An 18,515-nucleotide genomic window follows, 5' to 3' on the forward strand; every position below is an offset into this window, starting at 1 on the left:
ATATATATATATATATATATATATTATAATGTATATTTGAGGAACAATAATGCCGCGTACTGCAGGTATACTGATAAATGGGCACATACAACACAAAACATATCAAGTCCTTGATGTTCCTCTCAATACAAAGTATTTATATCTACAGACACTGACTTAAATATGTTACTCACAATTTAATTTCATTCTAGATTAAAAATAGACTGTGATCTGTGACACCAAATAATACTTATGTCAACATATGTGTATATAAAGGCCAAGTAGCTGTAAGTTTAGACAATTGGTTTTCTAGTTTCTAGGTGTACTTCCCACTAGCGTATTGAAATACCCAGTACTCAGCTTGTTGACATCGACTGTATATCTGTGTCCTGCGTAGTTAGTGTTGGTGATCAAATTCAATTCAAGATTTCAATTTAAGTTTTAAACAATAACAATTAATCTTCAAGACACACTGGTAACTTTACTTGACAATACTGGGTATTTCAAAACGCTAACGGAAGTAGGCCAAGAGACTGTAGTTGATATATGGAACATAAATACCGAATACCTGACCAAAGATAGAGTTACTGTAGGTTTCACAGAAAGAAAACAAATATTGAAATATCAAAATAAAAAAGTCCTTTAGAAATGATGGGGGCTGTGATACAATTTTTATCACCCTGGGGGCCGTGGGTGGGGATGGTTCATATTTCTTTTTCTTTTTCAAGTAAATAGAGGGTTCTGTTATTTTGATGGAGGTGCAAGAAGAAGTTGCCGACCCAAACACGGGTATAATAATTGAACATTTGTTTTTGTTCAAGTCTTTATACCAGGCTTGAAACCATAGCCACAAATCATTGACTTTGTTCACCATCTCATAAATTAAGTACACTGGATTCACCCATGAAGATAAATAGCAAAATTAGTTTCATAACATACGATTGTAGGGTAAACTTTATCATCCTCTGAACAGTAGCTAAATTATTATATTCCAAATTTTGCAGTTCATATTCTCAATAACCTTTTTATCTTTTGAAAATATATTTTCCAACAAAAATGTCAAATGAAGTCAAATCTACTTGTAGATTTGATGCGAAAACATTCTCTGATAGCGTTATTGGTCATAGCGCCCTCTTGCGACATGTTGAATTTCAGTTGAACTGCAAACACAACTGGCCATTCAGTTGAAACATGGCGACCTGTGTACATGGTCGCCGTCCGCGCTCCCCATGAAATCCATGAAAACTGCGGATATTATACTCGCTTTGAAGTAATCAAGGCGTCGCTACATACAAAAAAGTCACTGGAATGTCCAGGTATGTTTTTGCACACACATCTCTGTGAAAAATCGTCAATTTTTCGGAGACGTTTCTGCCAACACGGTGCAACGGGCTGTCTGTGTGTAACGAACGATGTGAAATCTGCTGCCGGATTTATCATCCAAAACACGAAAATGTAAAAATTTGTTTATTTTTCACATCAGCACGAGCTATTTTAGTCATTTAAGGGATAAATCTTTGGGTTTGATCCAAAATTGACCGAAGAAACCTAAAATTTCAAATTTTACAGCAAGCATTCAACATTTTCAGCCCATCCGTAGCATCGTGTTGTGTAAAACTAGTCTGGAAAGTTGTAGATTTTCACCAGAAATATACCTGCAGACTTGACATGTTATATTGTCATGTCTGCTTCTATGTATGTTTCTGTACACTCATGCACACATCTGTGAAAGTCAAAAAATTATTCTGACAAATATTTCACAAAATATTGCAACAGGCTGCTGTCAGAAAATATACAAAAAATATAAAATTGATTATGACAGTATTTTACAAAACAGTTTGATAAAACAGTCGGTTGAAGTGAAACGTTGATGTTTGATCCAAAATTACCATTAAATATGCAAATTTCTGAAACGACAGCAAAAAGTACACATTTACAGCCTGCCAGTTGCAATGAGTTGTGTAAAATTTGTCAGAAAATTTGTAGATTTTCACTAGAGATATCCCTGCAGAGTTGACATGATGTGGTGTCATGTCTGCTTATATGTACAGTAGTTTAACACAGAAATACTGTGTTACAACTAATCTGTATGGATTATCCTTACACAGTGCAATGTAACGGGGTTCCTCTAACTGACCTTGACCTTTATAGCTGAGAAATTCACCATCACAATTGAAGTGAACCACTCTATTCCCACCGTAATCACAAACATATATGCCATCTTGTTGGTGATCAAAACACAAACCCATTGGTCCCTCTAAGTGTCCTTGCCAATGTCTCTTATACTTTGCATCTGGTGATTCAAAACATGAACACAATCCCTGCCATAATCTGATACAAAAATACATTTCTTATTCACAATCAGATCATAGGGATGACTGACTTGTCCTTTTTCAGTTCTTGCAATGTGTTCACCAGATTTATTATATTTTCTCACATATCCTTTGTAGTCACCAATGAATATAAAACCATCAGGACTCAAGCAGATACCGGTTGGTGAAATTCCTTCTTTGCGTCCAAAACAGTTTAAAATCTTGCTTTGTCCAGAACTCACCACAACTTGGCCATTCCCTCCGTCACTCATAAAGTATTGGTCATTGTCTTCATCCACTGTGACATTCCATGGAATAAATGACTTTGGGAATGCATGGAATTGTAAGATGAGATCACAGCAGAGTTTGATTGGATCAATAACCTGAACTCTATGATTCCCATAATCACATATAACCCATTGACCGTTCTTCTTGATGTATATTCCATTGGCCCCATTAAATTGTCCTGGCATTGATCTTGACCCAAACACTTCAAGGACACTCCCCTTGACCGGATGGCCTAGGGAAAACAAAAACGTAAACAAAGGTCAAAGGTCGGGTTGCAAACTACAATTTCTATGAAGTCAAATATTTTCAGATCTCACAAAGTTTGACTGAATGCAGACTTCTTTTGTTTACACAAACACATGGAACATTTAAAGGAACAATTACCTCACATGTTGATGTAACTCACATGTTTCCATGGCAACATATTTACATTTTATTGATGGAAATGTGATTTTCAGTCCATAAGGTAAGTCATTGTATTGCTAATCACCTCATGTTTTACAAATTGAGTTGCCAGCTTTATTTATGCCAGCTTTTGTTCTGTTTTTTACCAAAATCAAAGATACATGTTCATGTAAGTCACATGTTTCCATGGAAACACATTTGCATTTTATTGATTGAAATATGATTTCAGTCCATAAGGTGAGTAACTTTATTGCTGATTGGCTCTTACTTGATAGATGATTGCAAGGCTGTAAATTGTTTTGTTGTGTTTTGATAACAATCACAGATACATGTTCATGTAACTCACATGTTTCCATGGCAACATATTTACATTTTATTGTTGGAAGTGTGGTTTTCAGTTCATAAAGTGAGTAATTTTTTTGCTGATTAGTTCTTGGTTTACAGATGAGTTGGCAGGTTGTAAATTGTTTTTTGTTTTGGCCTCAATGACAATTATAGATCATGTTGATGTAACTCACATGTTTCCATGGCAACATACTTGCATTTTATTGTTGGAAGTGTGGTTTTCAGTCCATAAGGTTGGTATTTGTATTGCTGATTAGCTCATGTTTTACCGAGAGAGTTGCAGGTCATAAATTGTTGTGTTGTGTTTTGACCTCAATCACAGATACACAATTTTTTGTTGTTGTTGTTGTTTTCTGTAGGGAACGTATTTTTCCTTTCTTCTTTCAAATTGGATTCTTTTTCTGGATTTAATTTCTGTTTTTCTTAATGCCTTCACCGAAATTTCCCTGTAATATGTATCTCCGTCTTTCTAAGTGTGTTTCAGTTTTGAAATACATGTCTGCTGATTAGTTCACTGTACTGTCTATGCCGTTTTTATTTCGTTAGGTTTTCACCCGCTTTACATGTTTTCCTACAGTGTGTAGTGTCATGTTTCTTTACAAATTGATTTTGTAAATATACATGTAGATTTACTTTTTCATTTTTCAAATAATCTCTGACCTAAAATTTTCAAATATAATGATTGCTTCAAATGTCAATTTGTTTGTTTTGTGTTTGGTTGTGTTGGCCATGCTGAAATTATTTATTTTAGGTATTTTAGGTACTGTGTTTTTCAGTTTTTATTACCATTAATCCTGGATGTGTCTGCCAACACTCAATTGTAATTTGTTGATCAGTTTTTAATAATCTAATGTTTTTTGTTCTAAATCATAACATAGAAGTTCTAATTTCTTTTCCATATATATTTTATTTGTTTGCAAACTGTGTGCAATAAACATTTGGTTTCTGCACCATTTCCATGAATGTTTTTGCCAGGAAACTTTATATTGAAGCTCAGGATATTCTGTGTTCACCCTTTGACCTTTGTGGTGTACTATAATACACTTCTTCTCTTTGGATGATTCTGAAGGCCATACTAAAATCTGAGTTTGTTTAGCATTTTCAATTTCTGTCGCCATATTGGCAACTGTGATCCTGACTTATTATATTTCATGAAACGCTGACAGTTTATTTAATTGTTCATTATTGTTCTTTTTGGTTATGATGAAGGCCACACTCAGATTTTCCATTGATTATAGTTGAATGCTTCTTTTTGAAGTCTGTGTACAAATTATCCTCAAAATGGTTTCGGACCGTAAATGAACAAATGACCATCGACCAAGGGTTTTTGTGCTTTTGTTTTTTAACTTTGGCCATACTGAAAATTCATTTGTTTAAGATTTTCTGGCCCTTATAGTTTTTCATTCTTTCTTCATATGATAATTGTTGCAATTGTTTATGTTTGAATGTCCTCTTTATTATGTTGGCCATTGTGAATAATATTTTTGTTTCACATTTTTCAATTGTTCTCCCAGATCAACACGCCCTCAAAACATGAATGATGCATTCTGTTGTTCAGTGATTATTTTTTTAAGCTTTGTGAGCTGTCAAAAAATAATCACACGTGTAATTTTTGTTGTCTTTGTGTAACAAAATGGATTCAGTTTTTGTCCTTTTCTTTAATATTATCTTATACACACTAGTCTTTTGAGCTTGCTGTTTGAGACATTTCATGCATTTATAGATGAATATTTTGATCCTCACAAAATTTTGTTTGGTTGATCATAATTATTGTAAGGCCACAAAGTTCTTCAACTTTAAGACGAAGTTTGCTTATTGGCGATGAGACGTTCAAAAAGTTACTGATAGCGTGAAAATGATATGCTAGAAATGGCTGACCCATTATGAAAATGTTCGAACATTTCTGATTTCTCATTTTCCTATCCCACAAATTGGTTTCTTTGTCCCTCCTTTCCACTGATGAAGGAAATAACCAGATATTCTTTCTAGATATTATGATCTTGGACATCAGACTACTGCAATTATCTCCTCTCCATGTGTTGTAAGGTCTATCTCGCTATCCTAGTGTCACCATACCTTGGTAACTGTTATTGTGTTTCTGTACATGTATCTATCTGTCTCTGCTTTCCATCAACACTCTTTATCTTTCATTTATTTATAAAACTTTCTTCACCACGCACACACTCTCACACTGAATCAGTGTTTCATCCAGGATGGCATCAACAGGGAGATTTTCCTCCTTTACCAGAAAATTTGAGGGGATTTCACAAGTTCATGTGTTCTACTTGTATCTCTGAGGTGTGACTGGGACCATTTCATGGGGGGAGGGGGGTACTAGGGGGTACCAACATGTCAACAGAGGGGGAATCCCCAAACACAACTGAATACTTTTAGTATATCGTACGGTTGTTGGTATACATTTCATACAAGTGCATCATGCATGAGATGGCTTGATAAATTGTCATGTGACTACCTTTTGCCTCCATACATAATGCTGTCAAAATTGTCTCTCTAAGACAATGTGTATGTCCAAGATTTCTCTCTGATTTCTTTCAGTAACCAAATTTTTGCATTTGTGTTCCCTATCAATACGGATAGTTTTCAATCGGATTCGAACCCACAACATACGGCATCAGTCGCCTAGCTGAGAGGCCACAGACAGAACCACTCGGCTAAATCTCCACTCCCAAAAAAAGTGTGGTTCAATCACAGTGTTTCTGCCGATGAGAAAAATGAATAGGATATTTGCCAAAGAAAGGTACCTGTCATGGCTGTGGTTAATTTTATTTTTGGCATTTTTTCCTATACTCTAATGGAAAAATGGATTTTGTGAGAAACTTGACATTTGCAGAATTATAATGACAAGTTGCATCATGCTCTTTATCATGTAAACCATGAATATCTTCTATTGCAATCTTCTTACTCTTCAAACAAATCAGATTATGATTATACATTTTTACATGCCTGGATTTTTGAATTCTTTTTGAATTATTGTTTTATCGATGTTTACATTTTATACAGATTATTGAAGAAATCGTTTTCAGTCAGATTGCTGAAGGCCATAAAAGTGAAATCAGGTTGGCTGACAGAATGAGAAAAAGATATCTAAGACAAAGATCAACAATTTCACCACGGTTAAGTACCTGTGAGACCGACATTGGCTGTATCCCACTGAAGATGTCAGAGTTTATGAAGACATGAAGACAGATGAATAAGGCAATGGAGATGTCATTCACCAACCCAGATGTGGAAACAGACCCTGAAGATGTCTTTGGGTTCAACTGAGCCTGAAATTTTATATCGTGTACATATTGTACACACAAACCAAACGGCCCTTTTCAGGGCCATCACATCCTCCAAAAAGAGAACTACCGTATACCAATAATATTTGTCATTTATTTATTTATTAATTCTTTAGAAGTTTTTGCATTTTTAATCTTTGAGTTTTTATTTTGATTCTTTTTTCAGCTGATGCAAGCCAACTGAAACAGGTAAGTTGCGGCAAGTAAGAAGTTACGGTATATGCTAGATAAGCCCTTGGAAGAGAATTTTCCTTCCGACATGCACACTCTGCATGTCAAGTTTTGCAAGTACCTGCACACTGAGTTGGCCATACATGAAGTTTATCAATGAGACATTACATATCACCCTAGCCTCCCATTATCTTAATCTTAATATCGAACGACAAAAACCTTCATAATATATTTCCACTTTCTGTGTTTTTGAATGTCTTCGAGATTTGTAGTCAGTCAGTGAGTCAGGTAATGTTTCTTAGATATAAAAATTGAAAGCGTCATCTTTGTCAGTGAAAAAACAAAACAAATATAGCAAGACTTGTCATTTCCAGGTGCAGGTTAAAATACATGCTGTATTTCATTCAACATGCATGGTGTGCATATAGACAGGGCAAAGCCTGCACCAAGGTAATAGAGACATAGTGCAGTGCATGGTACAACCACCCAGATATTAAAGCTCTGAAGAATATCTACCAGTAGATAGTTAAGCAATAAAGCACGCCCAGCTATGGTATACCACGAGATTTGACCAGCTCACGAAATGTATGCATGAGCGATAGCGAGTGCACATATCGAAGTGAACTGGTCAAAATCAAGTGGTATACCATCGCTGGCTGTGATTATTGCTATTATATCATAACAGTATGTTGAAATTATAGCATGGAACGTCAAAAACAGATTTTTGATCTTGCCAAAGCTTGCACGTGTGCCAAGCGTGCTATATCGTGAATGTTCCATGGTTCCTTTTGCGTCTCGACCAAGGAGATCCAGTATTTGCACCATCAGTGTACTATTATAATATAATAATGTACAAACTAACACAAAGACACCACTTCATGGCGTATATCAATGTACATTTAGGTGACTCAGTTGATTTTATTTCGCTGTATGTTCGGAGCAAAATATTGAAAATATTGAGTAAAATTTTGGAAGGAAGTCTTACGATTTAGAATGCATTTTAGAATCATGCTAAATATTCACTAGAATATCAGAAACTGCGATCATTCCCATCTACACAAAAACTCTAATTGTGCAAAAATGGCAAGATAGCATTGATGTATCAATTAGATGCTGTTGAACATCTGTTACCCGTCATGAACTATTTTCTATTTTGAAAATTTATTGCAATGTAATAAGGATTAGCTATGAATATGATTTGGATTGTAGGTCATTCTGTGATCTAAAGTAAATTGGGGAATTTTTTTCAGACATTTTACAGTATTTTCTAACTTTTGACTGTGGATTGCATTATCAATTCTAGATGCTCCAGGTCTTGACTACCTTAATCCACCAGAAACCTGTGATCCAGTCTAGCTCAACAAACCAAGGCAAGTTTAGCATCAGAGTCAATGTTTAATATACCCAGATCATCAAATGAAGTGCAGTGTTTAGATCCGGTTCCCAGTTGACTGGTGTGAATTTTACTGACTGACCCAAACGTAAAGCCCAGTAAATTGAAATTTTTAAGAGGTAGAGGTAGGTTCAGCCTTTATCCTTAATGATATTAAATGTTCAATCAGCTGACTGCCTGACAGCAAGTTACTTAAATGGATGAATGTTAAAGACTGACTAAACCTTTAACAAAGACATTAGGGTGTGCTGTACTTTAAACCACACTCCCTACATAACAGTATTGTTCTCAGCAGTGTGTATTTCCATTATTTCCACGAACACCTCAATTTGCGGTGTTCTGTCAGAACCCAATGGGCAATTCTGTCAGAACCAGGCTACAAGGAGATTTTGCAGTTTATATGAGTATGATTCAGGTTTGAGTGAAATAAAAAGTTTTGCATCAATTTTATAAAGACAGCGATACTTCCCATCCACTCAGTCCCTGTTCACTACTTGCCTACGGTGTTTTTATTTCAACCTAACCAAACCTCCAAACTCTACATTAAAACCACCTATAAGGCCCTAAACAATGCATGTCTACACCAGAGTTCAATAACCTACAGATTTTGGAGCGCCCTCACACTAAATCACTAACCACGAAGCGATTTCTGGTAACATGTTTTGGGAAATCAAAGATGAATATTAGGAATGCAAAAAACATAACTTTGCTCGCAGAGGCCAGGTAACACCTTCGGTACATGCAAATCATTATTGATTAATGTCAATTTTTATCTATTGACTTCAAACAATGTAAACGACAACTAGTTGGCTGTCCAGAACAACCATTGTCTATTTAGGTATGTTGCAACTGGGACGGGCTACATCCAGTGGGCTGTGTGATAACTGTGTCTGTGTTGTTTTAGTTAGATGACCATGGCCCTTCAGAGTTGCTGGTTTCCAAACCAGAAATTTCTTGGTGTTGGTGGTTGCCCGGTATCTATTACAGAATCCCCACGTTAATGTGGACAAATATTGAACTACTTATACAATCTTAAAGCTCTACCAGACCCATTATCTAGTCAGTCCCTTGTCAACCATGAACACCAAACTGTTGACATTCTAAATCACACATCTTTATGCACTTCATCATATGATGTACAGTCAGAGTATACTTTAATGTACTGGCCATGACTTGAAGTGATGTACACACAAAACAAAAAGCACATTGCACACCTTGATTTCAGAACTCCTAGCTTACTGTAAGAGTAATTTGTTTTCCTATGACATACATGTATTGATGGATGTCTTTCTGGCTGTATGTACATGTATATGCAAGAAACAAAAACACTTTCTCTGAACGTCTGAGTTGATGGAATATATTTTGCCTCAAAAAAAAATGAAATGACAGTTTTCTATATAAAACCCTACTTTGCATGTGATACATAAAAACAGGAACGACCTTGGCAACACATACTCTTATGATTCCTCTTAGACAGACCCCCTCTAATATGAGACATTGCAATATTTGTACACTGTTTGGAATGATACGGATGGAGATTTGATTGTATTCATCACATTGTGCTGTGTATATATTAAAAGCAGTGTTTCTTATAGGAATGACCATATACTGTTAGAAAGTTTCATGTAGATGATGCATTCTCACTTTCCTGAGACGTCACTGTACTGAAGGAAATTTTTGAAGATGAAATGGCCTTTTTTCATTTTTTTAACATTGTAATTTTGAATATTTTGTTCACACAGAATGGATTTGATATATTTGATGGTGGCTGGTCAAGGAGTGGTAACACAAGAGATTACAGAAGACTATCAGGTAACATATTTCAATGTCAGTATATGTCATACTTTCATAGCATGTTAACATATGTAAAGTACAAACATATCACCTTCTGAGAGTAAAATCAAAAAACTTTCTTTAGGAAATTTTAACCTGCTGCCTTTCGAAATAAAGAATAACATCAGGGTCCATAGTGCAAAGTTTTGTCCCAGTGCAATATTACCCAAATATATACCAACACTTGAAATTCAAAATGGCCACCTTCACTTCTGTTAATGCTGTGGGGGAAAATTGAATTTTTAATTTTTACAAAAATAATCCCGTTGAAACTTCATGGACTCCAGGGCATCAAAATTATCTTCTTTTGTATTTTGAAAATATCTACATGCTAGACAATTTTGCACTACCAAGAGCTAGCTATGCCAGTATGGTTTTCACCATGTGACAACTTGAACACTGATGCACATGTTGTGTCATGTCATAAAGTATTCAGATGAATGGTGACAGGGATTGTCAGGATCACAACATTGAATGAACAGGTAGTATTGTTAGTATTATTCAATTTATGTTATATATCATCTCATTTGCATATTTAATGCCTTTCTTAACTAGGCCATATATCAAAAAGAATGTCTGAAATTTGATAAAAAAATTGATGTACACTGGGAATACCTAAATTACCTGATATATCACAGTTTGCTCACTTGCATATTACACAATCTTATGTACCAGTATGTGGGCCATACATTAAAGGCCCATGAGCTGCAACTCTGCAAAATTTGTCCAACCTCAAGGTACCTCCAATTTCCTGAGATATTCATTGTAATCTGCAAATTGAACCATGTATGCCTCAACAACATTTGCTTGTGGCAGAATAGGCAAGAAATTGAACAGATTTTTTTTCATTATAAATTTCCTGACATTTTCAAAATCTTGCCATGTTATGTGAAAAATGGAGAATTTTTTGTCCAAGTGAAGTGAATCTCTTTCCCGTCCTTTCAGTGCATTGCACCATGTTGTTTTCATAAAGATTCAAATGTGCACATGCACCAGTTACACTATTTATCATGTAGTTGTATGGCGGTGGCCATATTTGGGTGCGGCAACCGTTTATTATTTGTCTTACTGAAACCTCCCAATGCAGTTTCACTCAGTGGATAATTATTAGTCCCCACGGACACCGTCCGGGGGGACTTATAGGTTTGGTCATGTCCGTGCGTGCGTGCGTGCGTGCGTGCGTGCGTGCGTCCGTCCGTCCGTCCGTTCACGCAGATATCTCAGAGATGCCTGGAGCGATTTCATTCAAACTTGGTACAAGGATTACTTCATATGTCATACAGATGCACGTTGATTTGTTTTGTCATGCGATCCAATATGGCTGCCAGGCGGCCATTTTATTACGATTTTTTCATGTACAGAGCCATAACTCAGGCATGTTTCAACTGATTTTATTCAAAGTTGGTACAAGGACATTGACCAATGTCATAGATATGCATGTCAATTTGTTTTGTGATACGATCCAATATGGCCGCCAGGCGGCCATTTTATCACGATTTTTTCATGTACAGAGCCATAACTCAGACATGTATCAACCGATTTTATTCAAAGTTGGTACAAGGACATTGACCAATGCCATAGATATGCACGTCAATTTGTTTGTGATACGATCCAATATGGCCACAAGGCGGCCATTTTGTTACAATTTTTTCATGTACAGAGCCATAACAGGCATAACTTAACCGATTTTATTCAAACTTGGTACAAGGATATTGACCTATGTCATGAACATGCACATTGATTTGTTATGTGATACGATCCAATATGGCCGCCGTGTGGCCATTTTATCACATTTTTTCATGTCCAGAACCATAACTCAGACATGTATCAAGTGAATTATTCAAAGTTGGTACAAGGAGATTCACCAATGTCATACATATGCACATTAATTTGTTTTGTGATACGATCCAATATGGCTGCTGTGCGGCATTTTTGTTATGATTTTTTCATGTACAAGCCATAACTCAGGCATATCTCAACCAATTTTAATCAAATTTGCTACAAGGACATTGACCTATGTCATACATATGCACATATATTTGTTTTGTGATACGATCCAATATGGCCACCGTGTGGCCATTTTATTACGATTTTTCCATGTCCTGAACTACAACTCACACATGTATCAAGCGAATTTATTCAAAAGTATTTTATCACAGACCTAATGAAGAGGACTCTATCCTCTCTGAGGACCTGTATTCAAAGTACCCATTAACAAGTGGGGACTGTGTCATCAACGATGACTTATTACTTGAGTAAACATCTCTGAGTAAGAACATTTCTATGAACTGATTTTAATCTAAATATAAAATCATAAAAATATGCCAAAAATTGCAGCTCATGTGCCTTTAACCAGTGTCCTGACATGCATAAATAGATTTCATTCATTTGTTAATCATGTATTTTTAGCAATGTGGGTTTATGTATGAGTCTGAATGGTATTGCTTCCAGTAAGAGAAACTGAAACTCACATGTTGTCAGTAGTACTAATAGTACCACTTCAGATCTCTAAAACAAGATGGCAGTGTCTTGATGTTCAAGTCTCAATTGTCATTTTACCCTTTTGCCAATAGTTTTTGTGTGATCTAATATGACAATTTTGCAGTCATAGTCGTTTTTTTTTCTCTCTCTCCAGATCTGTGCTTAAAAGTGCGAGGAAGAATTCAGTAAAACTTTTCACAAGGGCATCATATGTAACCTGGAAGTGAAGATGCACATGTACAGCAAGCGTTTTGTGTGATTTGCTCACGTGTGAACACGTGAGCATATGTCGCAGCGATGTCTGTCTGTCTGTCTGTCTGTCTGTCTGTGTGTCTGTCTGTCTGTCTGTCTGTCTGTCTGTCTGTCTGTTGGTCCATTTTCTCAAAAACGGCTGAACGTATTTCAGTCAAATTTGGTAGACATCTTCAGAATTCAAATGGCTAGAACTGAAAAGGTTTTGGTGGGCGTGGCTTGGATATTAATGAAGTTATGAAAGTTTTAATTTTTCTGTTACGCCGCATATGACAAGTGAAAACAATCGACTGTTTGAGGGCGCTGTGAAATGTGCTTGTCCAGGTTGGCTACAGCTGGATAGCACTGGTTTCAACCACGGTCCCTCCGTGTTTCAACCTCGTATTGAACATTAAAAATATGATATTTTATTACTCATTCAACTCACTATTCAAGATAAAATATCGTTTAGCAAATTAGCTTTATCCTTGGTAATTGATTGTTTCCCTCGCTGTTCGATCGCCAGAAATGAGTACATACGTTCTCTACCTAGCCTCATGGCATGGAAGTGCTGATGAATGATAACTTTGGGTCAAAGGTATTGAAGTGTCCAATCAGGTTCGTGCACAGAGTCCAAGGCCATGACCTACTTCATGTACTTCTGCACTGTTTTGAATTTGCTTCGCCAAGAAACGTGTTCGTCACTGTCCATAGAAGTATGTTTGCTCTCCGTTGAGGTTGTTTGTGAAACAAATTCCGGGATAGGCCTGGAATGCATACGATCGGCATCGCGGCAGTGCATGTAGCTAGCCCTACGAGTATGACGAGAGTGTCCGGCTTTGGCTACGCCGCCTCCCACCTCCGGTAGGCGGCGTAGCCAAAGCCGGACACTGTCGCCATACTCGTAGGGCTATGCATGTAGCGTACCATGCTTGTGTAACTGCCGAGCTCAACGTGCATTCACGGTTGATACTCGTGTACAATCATGATGTGTTCAATTCTGATGAAGATTCATAAGTCTTACTTTTGCAGTCTTTTTTCCGTACGATAATCCCGACAATACGTGTTACTGTTAGACGAGGTGGCCATTTTATGATAAGTTTCAATACTGCACAGCTACATAGCGTCACTATCGTGTGATCGAGGTACAGCGTTGTTGAACGGGATACAGAAACTCTGCAGAGGGAGAAACGATCGTTGACATGAACAGTCAATGTACTTCAGCACGTAGTCCGCAGATAGCGGATCGAGAAAATAAACGTGTCCCAGTAAATAACGGAATATTTATGTACATTAACTCGATATTAATCAAATTTCCAGCTCATCGCAAAAAAATGTATTGCAAAGATTAATTTGTCACTGACAAATACTGCACTGTATGGAAAAAAACAACTTCAAGTGGTATTACCCGAGACAAACACTTGTGTTGTCAATTTTGATTTCATTTCATAAACTTCATACTTCATCGAGTATCGTGTATTTCAGCCTTTGTGAAGCCATTTTATTGATATTTTCAATTTTTGTCTTGGCTTTGTTGTGGAACATGTTGAATCGTCTCCGTGGGCATGTAGGCAAAAGTGTGACGGGGTCGAAGTGACTTGGGTACCTGGGGCCGACCAAAACCAGTGTGAATTACTGGGGTCAAAGCGGACAGCGGCCGGGATGACGTGTTCCCCAAGCGAGCTACCTTCAGAAGTCTGTTTCATCGCAAAAAAACGTCAACTTTTAAAACCCGTCATTTATTTACTGATGTTATTCTCAGCATCACAAACATATACGCCTCTGCTATGTATCACAGCAAATAGTTATATTTGAGCGCCCCGTAAATGGATCCTCGTTTTTTTGCGAACCCGGAAGTGTGTCTTGCTCAATGCATTTCCTACCTACAGCGAGGGAAACTGCCCGCGTTCCCATGCTCCCATGCACCCTTTTCAATGCCAGTGCAACGCCATCTGTGCAAAATTGTGGTGGTATGCTCCCGTGTGATGGAAAACCTCTCTTATTCTAACAATGACGTAGTTGACTTGGACTTCGATTTCGTAAATGTGATGTCCATGCAGTGAGTTTGGGTTGGCGCGCTTATAATGCAATCTTCGCCCGCCTGCGGTCCGATATCCCGCATTTATTAGCGATATTTATCTGTTTTGACTTGACCAAAGTTGGCAAAACTTGCTATGTACATTAAAGATACTATGATACAAGATTATTGAAAGTCATTTGACATTTTTTTCAGCCAATTCCCAATATGCATATTTAATGAACCTTCCAAATTAGGGATATATACTGGCATTTACTTGATAAAATTTGGCGAAACATGCTGTGTACATTGATCATTATACCAGGTTATAACAGTATTGAAAGTCATTTTGCATTTTCATGTCAGCTAATTCATAATTTGCATAAATAGCTAACAAGCTTTCACGGTTTGGCATATAGAGCTTGAAGGACTTGACCAAAGGTAATTACACATGCTATATTGTGATACAATGACAGTACTCTAAGAAATAGTTATTTTTATTTCAGCTAATTACATATTTGAATACTTAATGACCTTTAGAATTGATCTGTGGTGAAATTCATTGTGTTGATCATAACACTTTAAATGTAGCAAAGCATGTAGCAAAGGTTCAAACTTGCACATAAATGCAATATATAATGAAACACGTGAGCATTTTCAGTTCATATCTGGTGTGTGATTTGTATGGCCGCCTGGAGGCAATGTTGATTCAACTTTGTAAAGTTGGAGCTATTCCTCAGACATATAAATGAGACTAAATTCACTTAGACTTGAAACAAAGACAATGGGATATTGTGACATTCAGCTCTGACTACATATTCCTTTGAATTCGAGTCACACATAGTAATTGCTGGATTATTTGACTTCAGTTACATGTACCTGTTATCAAATATGCTTAATTACTGCTGGAAACTGTGTCATTTACAATGACTCGTTGACGATATTTTAACTTGATTGTTCAAGTTTTTACTTGAACAATCTAGCACACAGTTTCTTTCCTCCTCCTGAAACGATGATGGAAATAACAGACTTTGACTTATAACACTATGTGGTAGTGTACAATGTGCAATGCTATTGTTGTCAAATTGAGTCATCAACAATAACATTTGACAAAATCAACATGGTGTTTATCAATCAAACATCTAGGATTTTCGTGTTATTTTAGTAAGGAACAAGAAACTTTGGAGAAAAAAATAGTTCCTGAAATACATAAAAAATGAAATAATATTAGAGCTCTAATTTGCATCACTCGTGATGATCGAATCATGTACTCCCAATGTAATGTCAAAGAATGCCAACGGTCTATTTCAATTCATCATAATTCATTATTATTACATAAGTATTATTTTCAATCCGATTTTTGATATTTTAGTCCTAGTTTTTTAATCTTGACTGTGGTGTATGAATTTATTGATTTCACGAAATAAATGAAAGAAATCTGGCAAATGATGTTGAATTTCTTGCCCTAAGGGTTGTTTGTTACACATAAAACTTATGGCCACAGGGCAGTACCTACAAGTCACTTTAGGCAATATGTATTTAAGACAACAAGAAAGTATAGATGCATTCATTTAGAAGTATTTCTAAATTTGTCAGCTCTTTAATTTTATATACACCACAGTAGGTATCTTTTTTCCTCTTTATTCAATGTCACAGTTTGAAGAACCCACTAATCACGATTATAATTATTTTCAATTTTATTGTCTTTATTGTAGTATCATTCTCATTTTGATACATAGTCATTGACATCATCACTGTATCAATATAGCTTTCATCACCCTAAGTTTCCCTAGCAATATAATACAATTTATTCTGAATTCTCATAGTATGTGCTAAGATTTTTATCGTTGTCATTATCATCATCATTGCCATCATCACTACAATAATCATGATCATCATCATCATTTTGGCGTGAATATTTTGGTCCTCTGATGAATTCATGGAAATAGCTTTGCATCAGCCCACGGCCTTATTTTGTATTTTGTAGAGAGACCGTGCTCAGTTAAGAATGTATAGCTTTCATTCGCTAAAATGACGTGTGAACTTGCATAAGCTATATATATATATATATATATATATATATATATATATATATATATATATATATATATATATATATATATATATATTTATATATATATATATAAACCGTACTCACTGTGCCCAAGTTCAGAGGTTGCGATAAAGCCATTATGGTGATAACCGGGAGAGCACATTGTATACATTTGTATATATATATATATATATATATATATATATATATATATATATATATATATATATATATATATATATATATATATATATATATATAAGGCTTTCAATGATCTGAACAAAACACAACTTATAGTTTTTACAGAGACAAGCTTTTGTCTCGTATTATATATAACAGTGAACATTATACAATTTCACGCTAGGACATGTATCATCTTGTAACTATCACCAGACAAATATTGACCATTTTCGTGCAAAGTCAACAAAATTTTGTCCAATTTATAGCGTTAGTACAGAACGCTATTCTTGGCGCGCTCCTGGAAAACCTGTGCACAACACATACAGAGCATGAGACATGTTCAATGGGTCCGTTGAAACTGTTTCGCAGTGAACGTGCAGAGGCAGCCACAGAATGCACTGCCTTGAAATGGTAAATCTTATGGAACAGGTGTACCATGTATCTTTTTTAGCACAAGGGCAATTTTATTCTTCTAAATGATAGATCTACAATATTTATTACACCTCGCGTTTTATCTAGTTACCGTGATTTGCAGAGCCTCAATCACGTGATATAGAACAACAAATGATAAAACAAGGCTTTGGTGATATGTAGCCCTGTCTTGTGCTGATATTATATATTATAGCCCAAACATGGGACTATGTGCCCGAGGGTAGGTGACCATTTGCCCGACGTAAGGAGGGCAAATGGTCTCCTGCCCGAGGGTACATAGTCCCTTGTTTGGGCTATAATATTTTTATTACATGCCTCTCTTACTCAGTTTGCACCAAAAATATTTACGTTTATTGGCAAATTATAGTCAAATGCTTTATTTTCATTTTAGACGAAAAACGGTTAAAAATAGAACGATTTTCATCATCGAATGGCGCATTGATATATTTAAACTACTGTTATGCGGTTTATCAATATTTTTATGCGAAATTTTCCAAAAACCGGATTTTCTGTGCAAAACATGCAATTTCAAGACTTTTACGTCGAAAAGTTTTCAAGTTGAAAATAGTTCCGGTTCACTTTCAGTCCAGTGATGACTATGCGGCCCGCGACGTCATCGGCGAGTTACCATGAATCTATGGAGCGCGCGACGTTCGATATACGAGGCATGTAATAATACCCTGTCGCATGCACTACTGATATAGCCCGCTACTCCCTACGTTCTGGAATACTGCGCGCGGTTTCTGTGTGTATCGAATCATTGCGTACATTCGCTTGCTTATAGGCAAAAACCCGGAATTCGAATCGACCATGGTACAAACAAAGCCATGTGCGCAAACGCGCATAGACGTACGTGTATTTCCATACGCGTTAGTACACATGTGGCTTGTTTGTACCGGCATCACGTGATTATTTGGGTACTCGTCCCAGGTAGAACACATCGCGTCCTTTTTATTCCGGAGTAGAACCATTCCTGCGGAGCAATGGCGTTTGAAAAGGTACAAGACGTTAGTTTGACTTCTTGAATCTGACGATGTTTCCTACATTATTCAACATGCATAACGGCAGGGAGAGAGAAAATGGGAGGGCACAA

At 36.4% G+C, this 18,515-nt stretch overlaps 1 protein-coding gene across 1 annotated transcript in view; it reads right to left on the reverse strand.

Moving 5' to 3' along the window:
• LOC139127292 (uncharacterized) overlaps positions 1-18,515 on the reverse strand; it is a 28,731-nt gene continuing 10,216 nt past the window's right edge. The window contains exon 6 of the mRNA XM_070693212.1: positions 1-2,811. Coding sequence (XP_070549313.1) covers positions 2,237-2,811 — 575 coding nt within the window. The 3' untranslated portion in view covers positions 1-2,236. The remainder of the gene's footprint in view (positions 2,812-18,515) is intronic.

Source organism: Ptychodera flava, chromosome 3 (genome assembly GCF_041260155.1).
Source record: "Ptychodera flava strain L36383 chromosome 3, AS_Pfla_20210202, whole genome shotgun sequence".
Taxonomy (NCBI): Eukaryota; Metazoa; Hemichordata; class Enteropneusta; family Ptychoderidae; genus Ptychodera; species Ptychodera flava.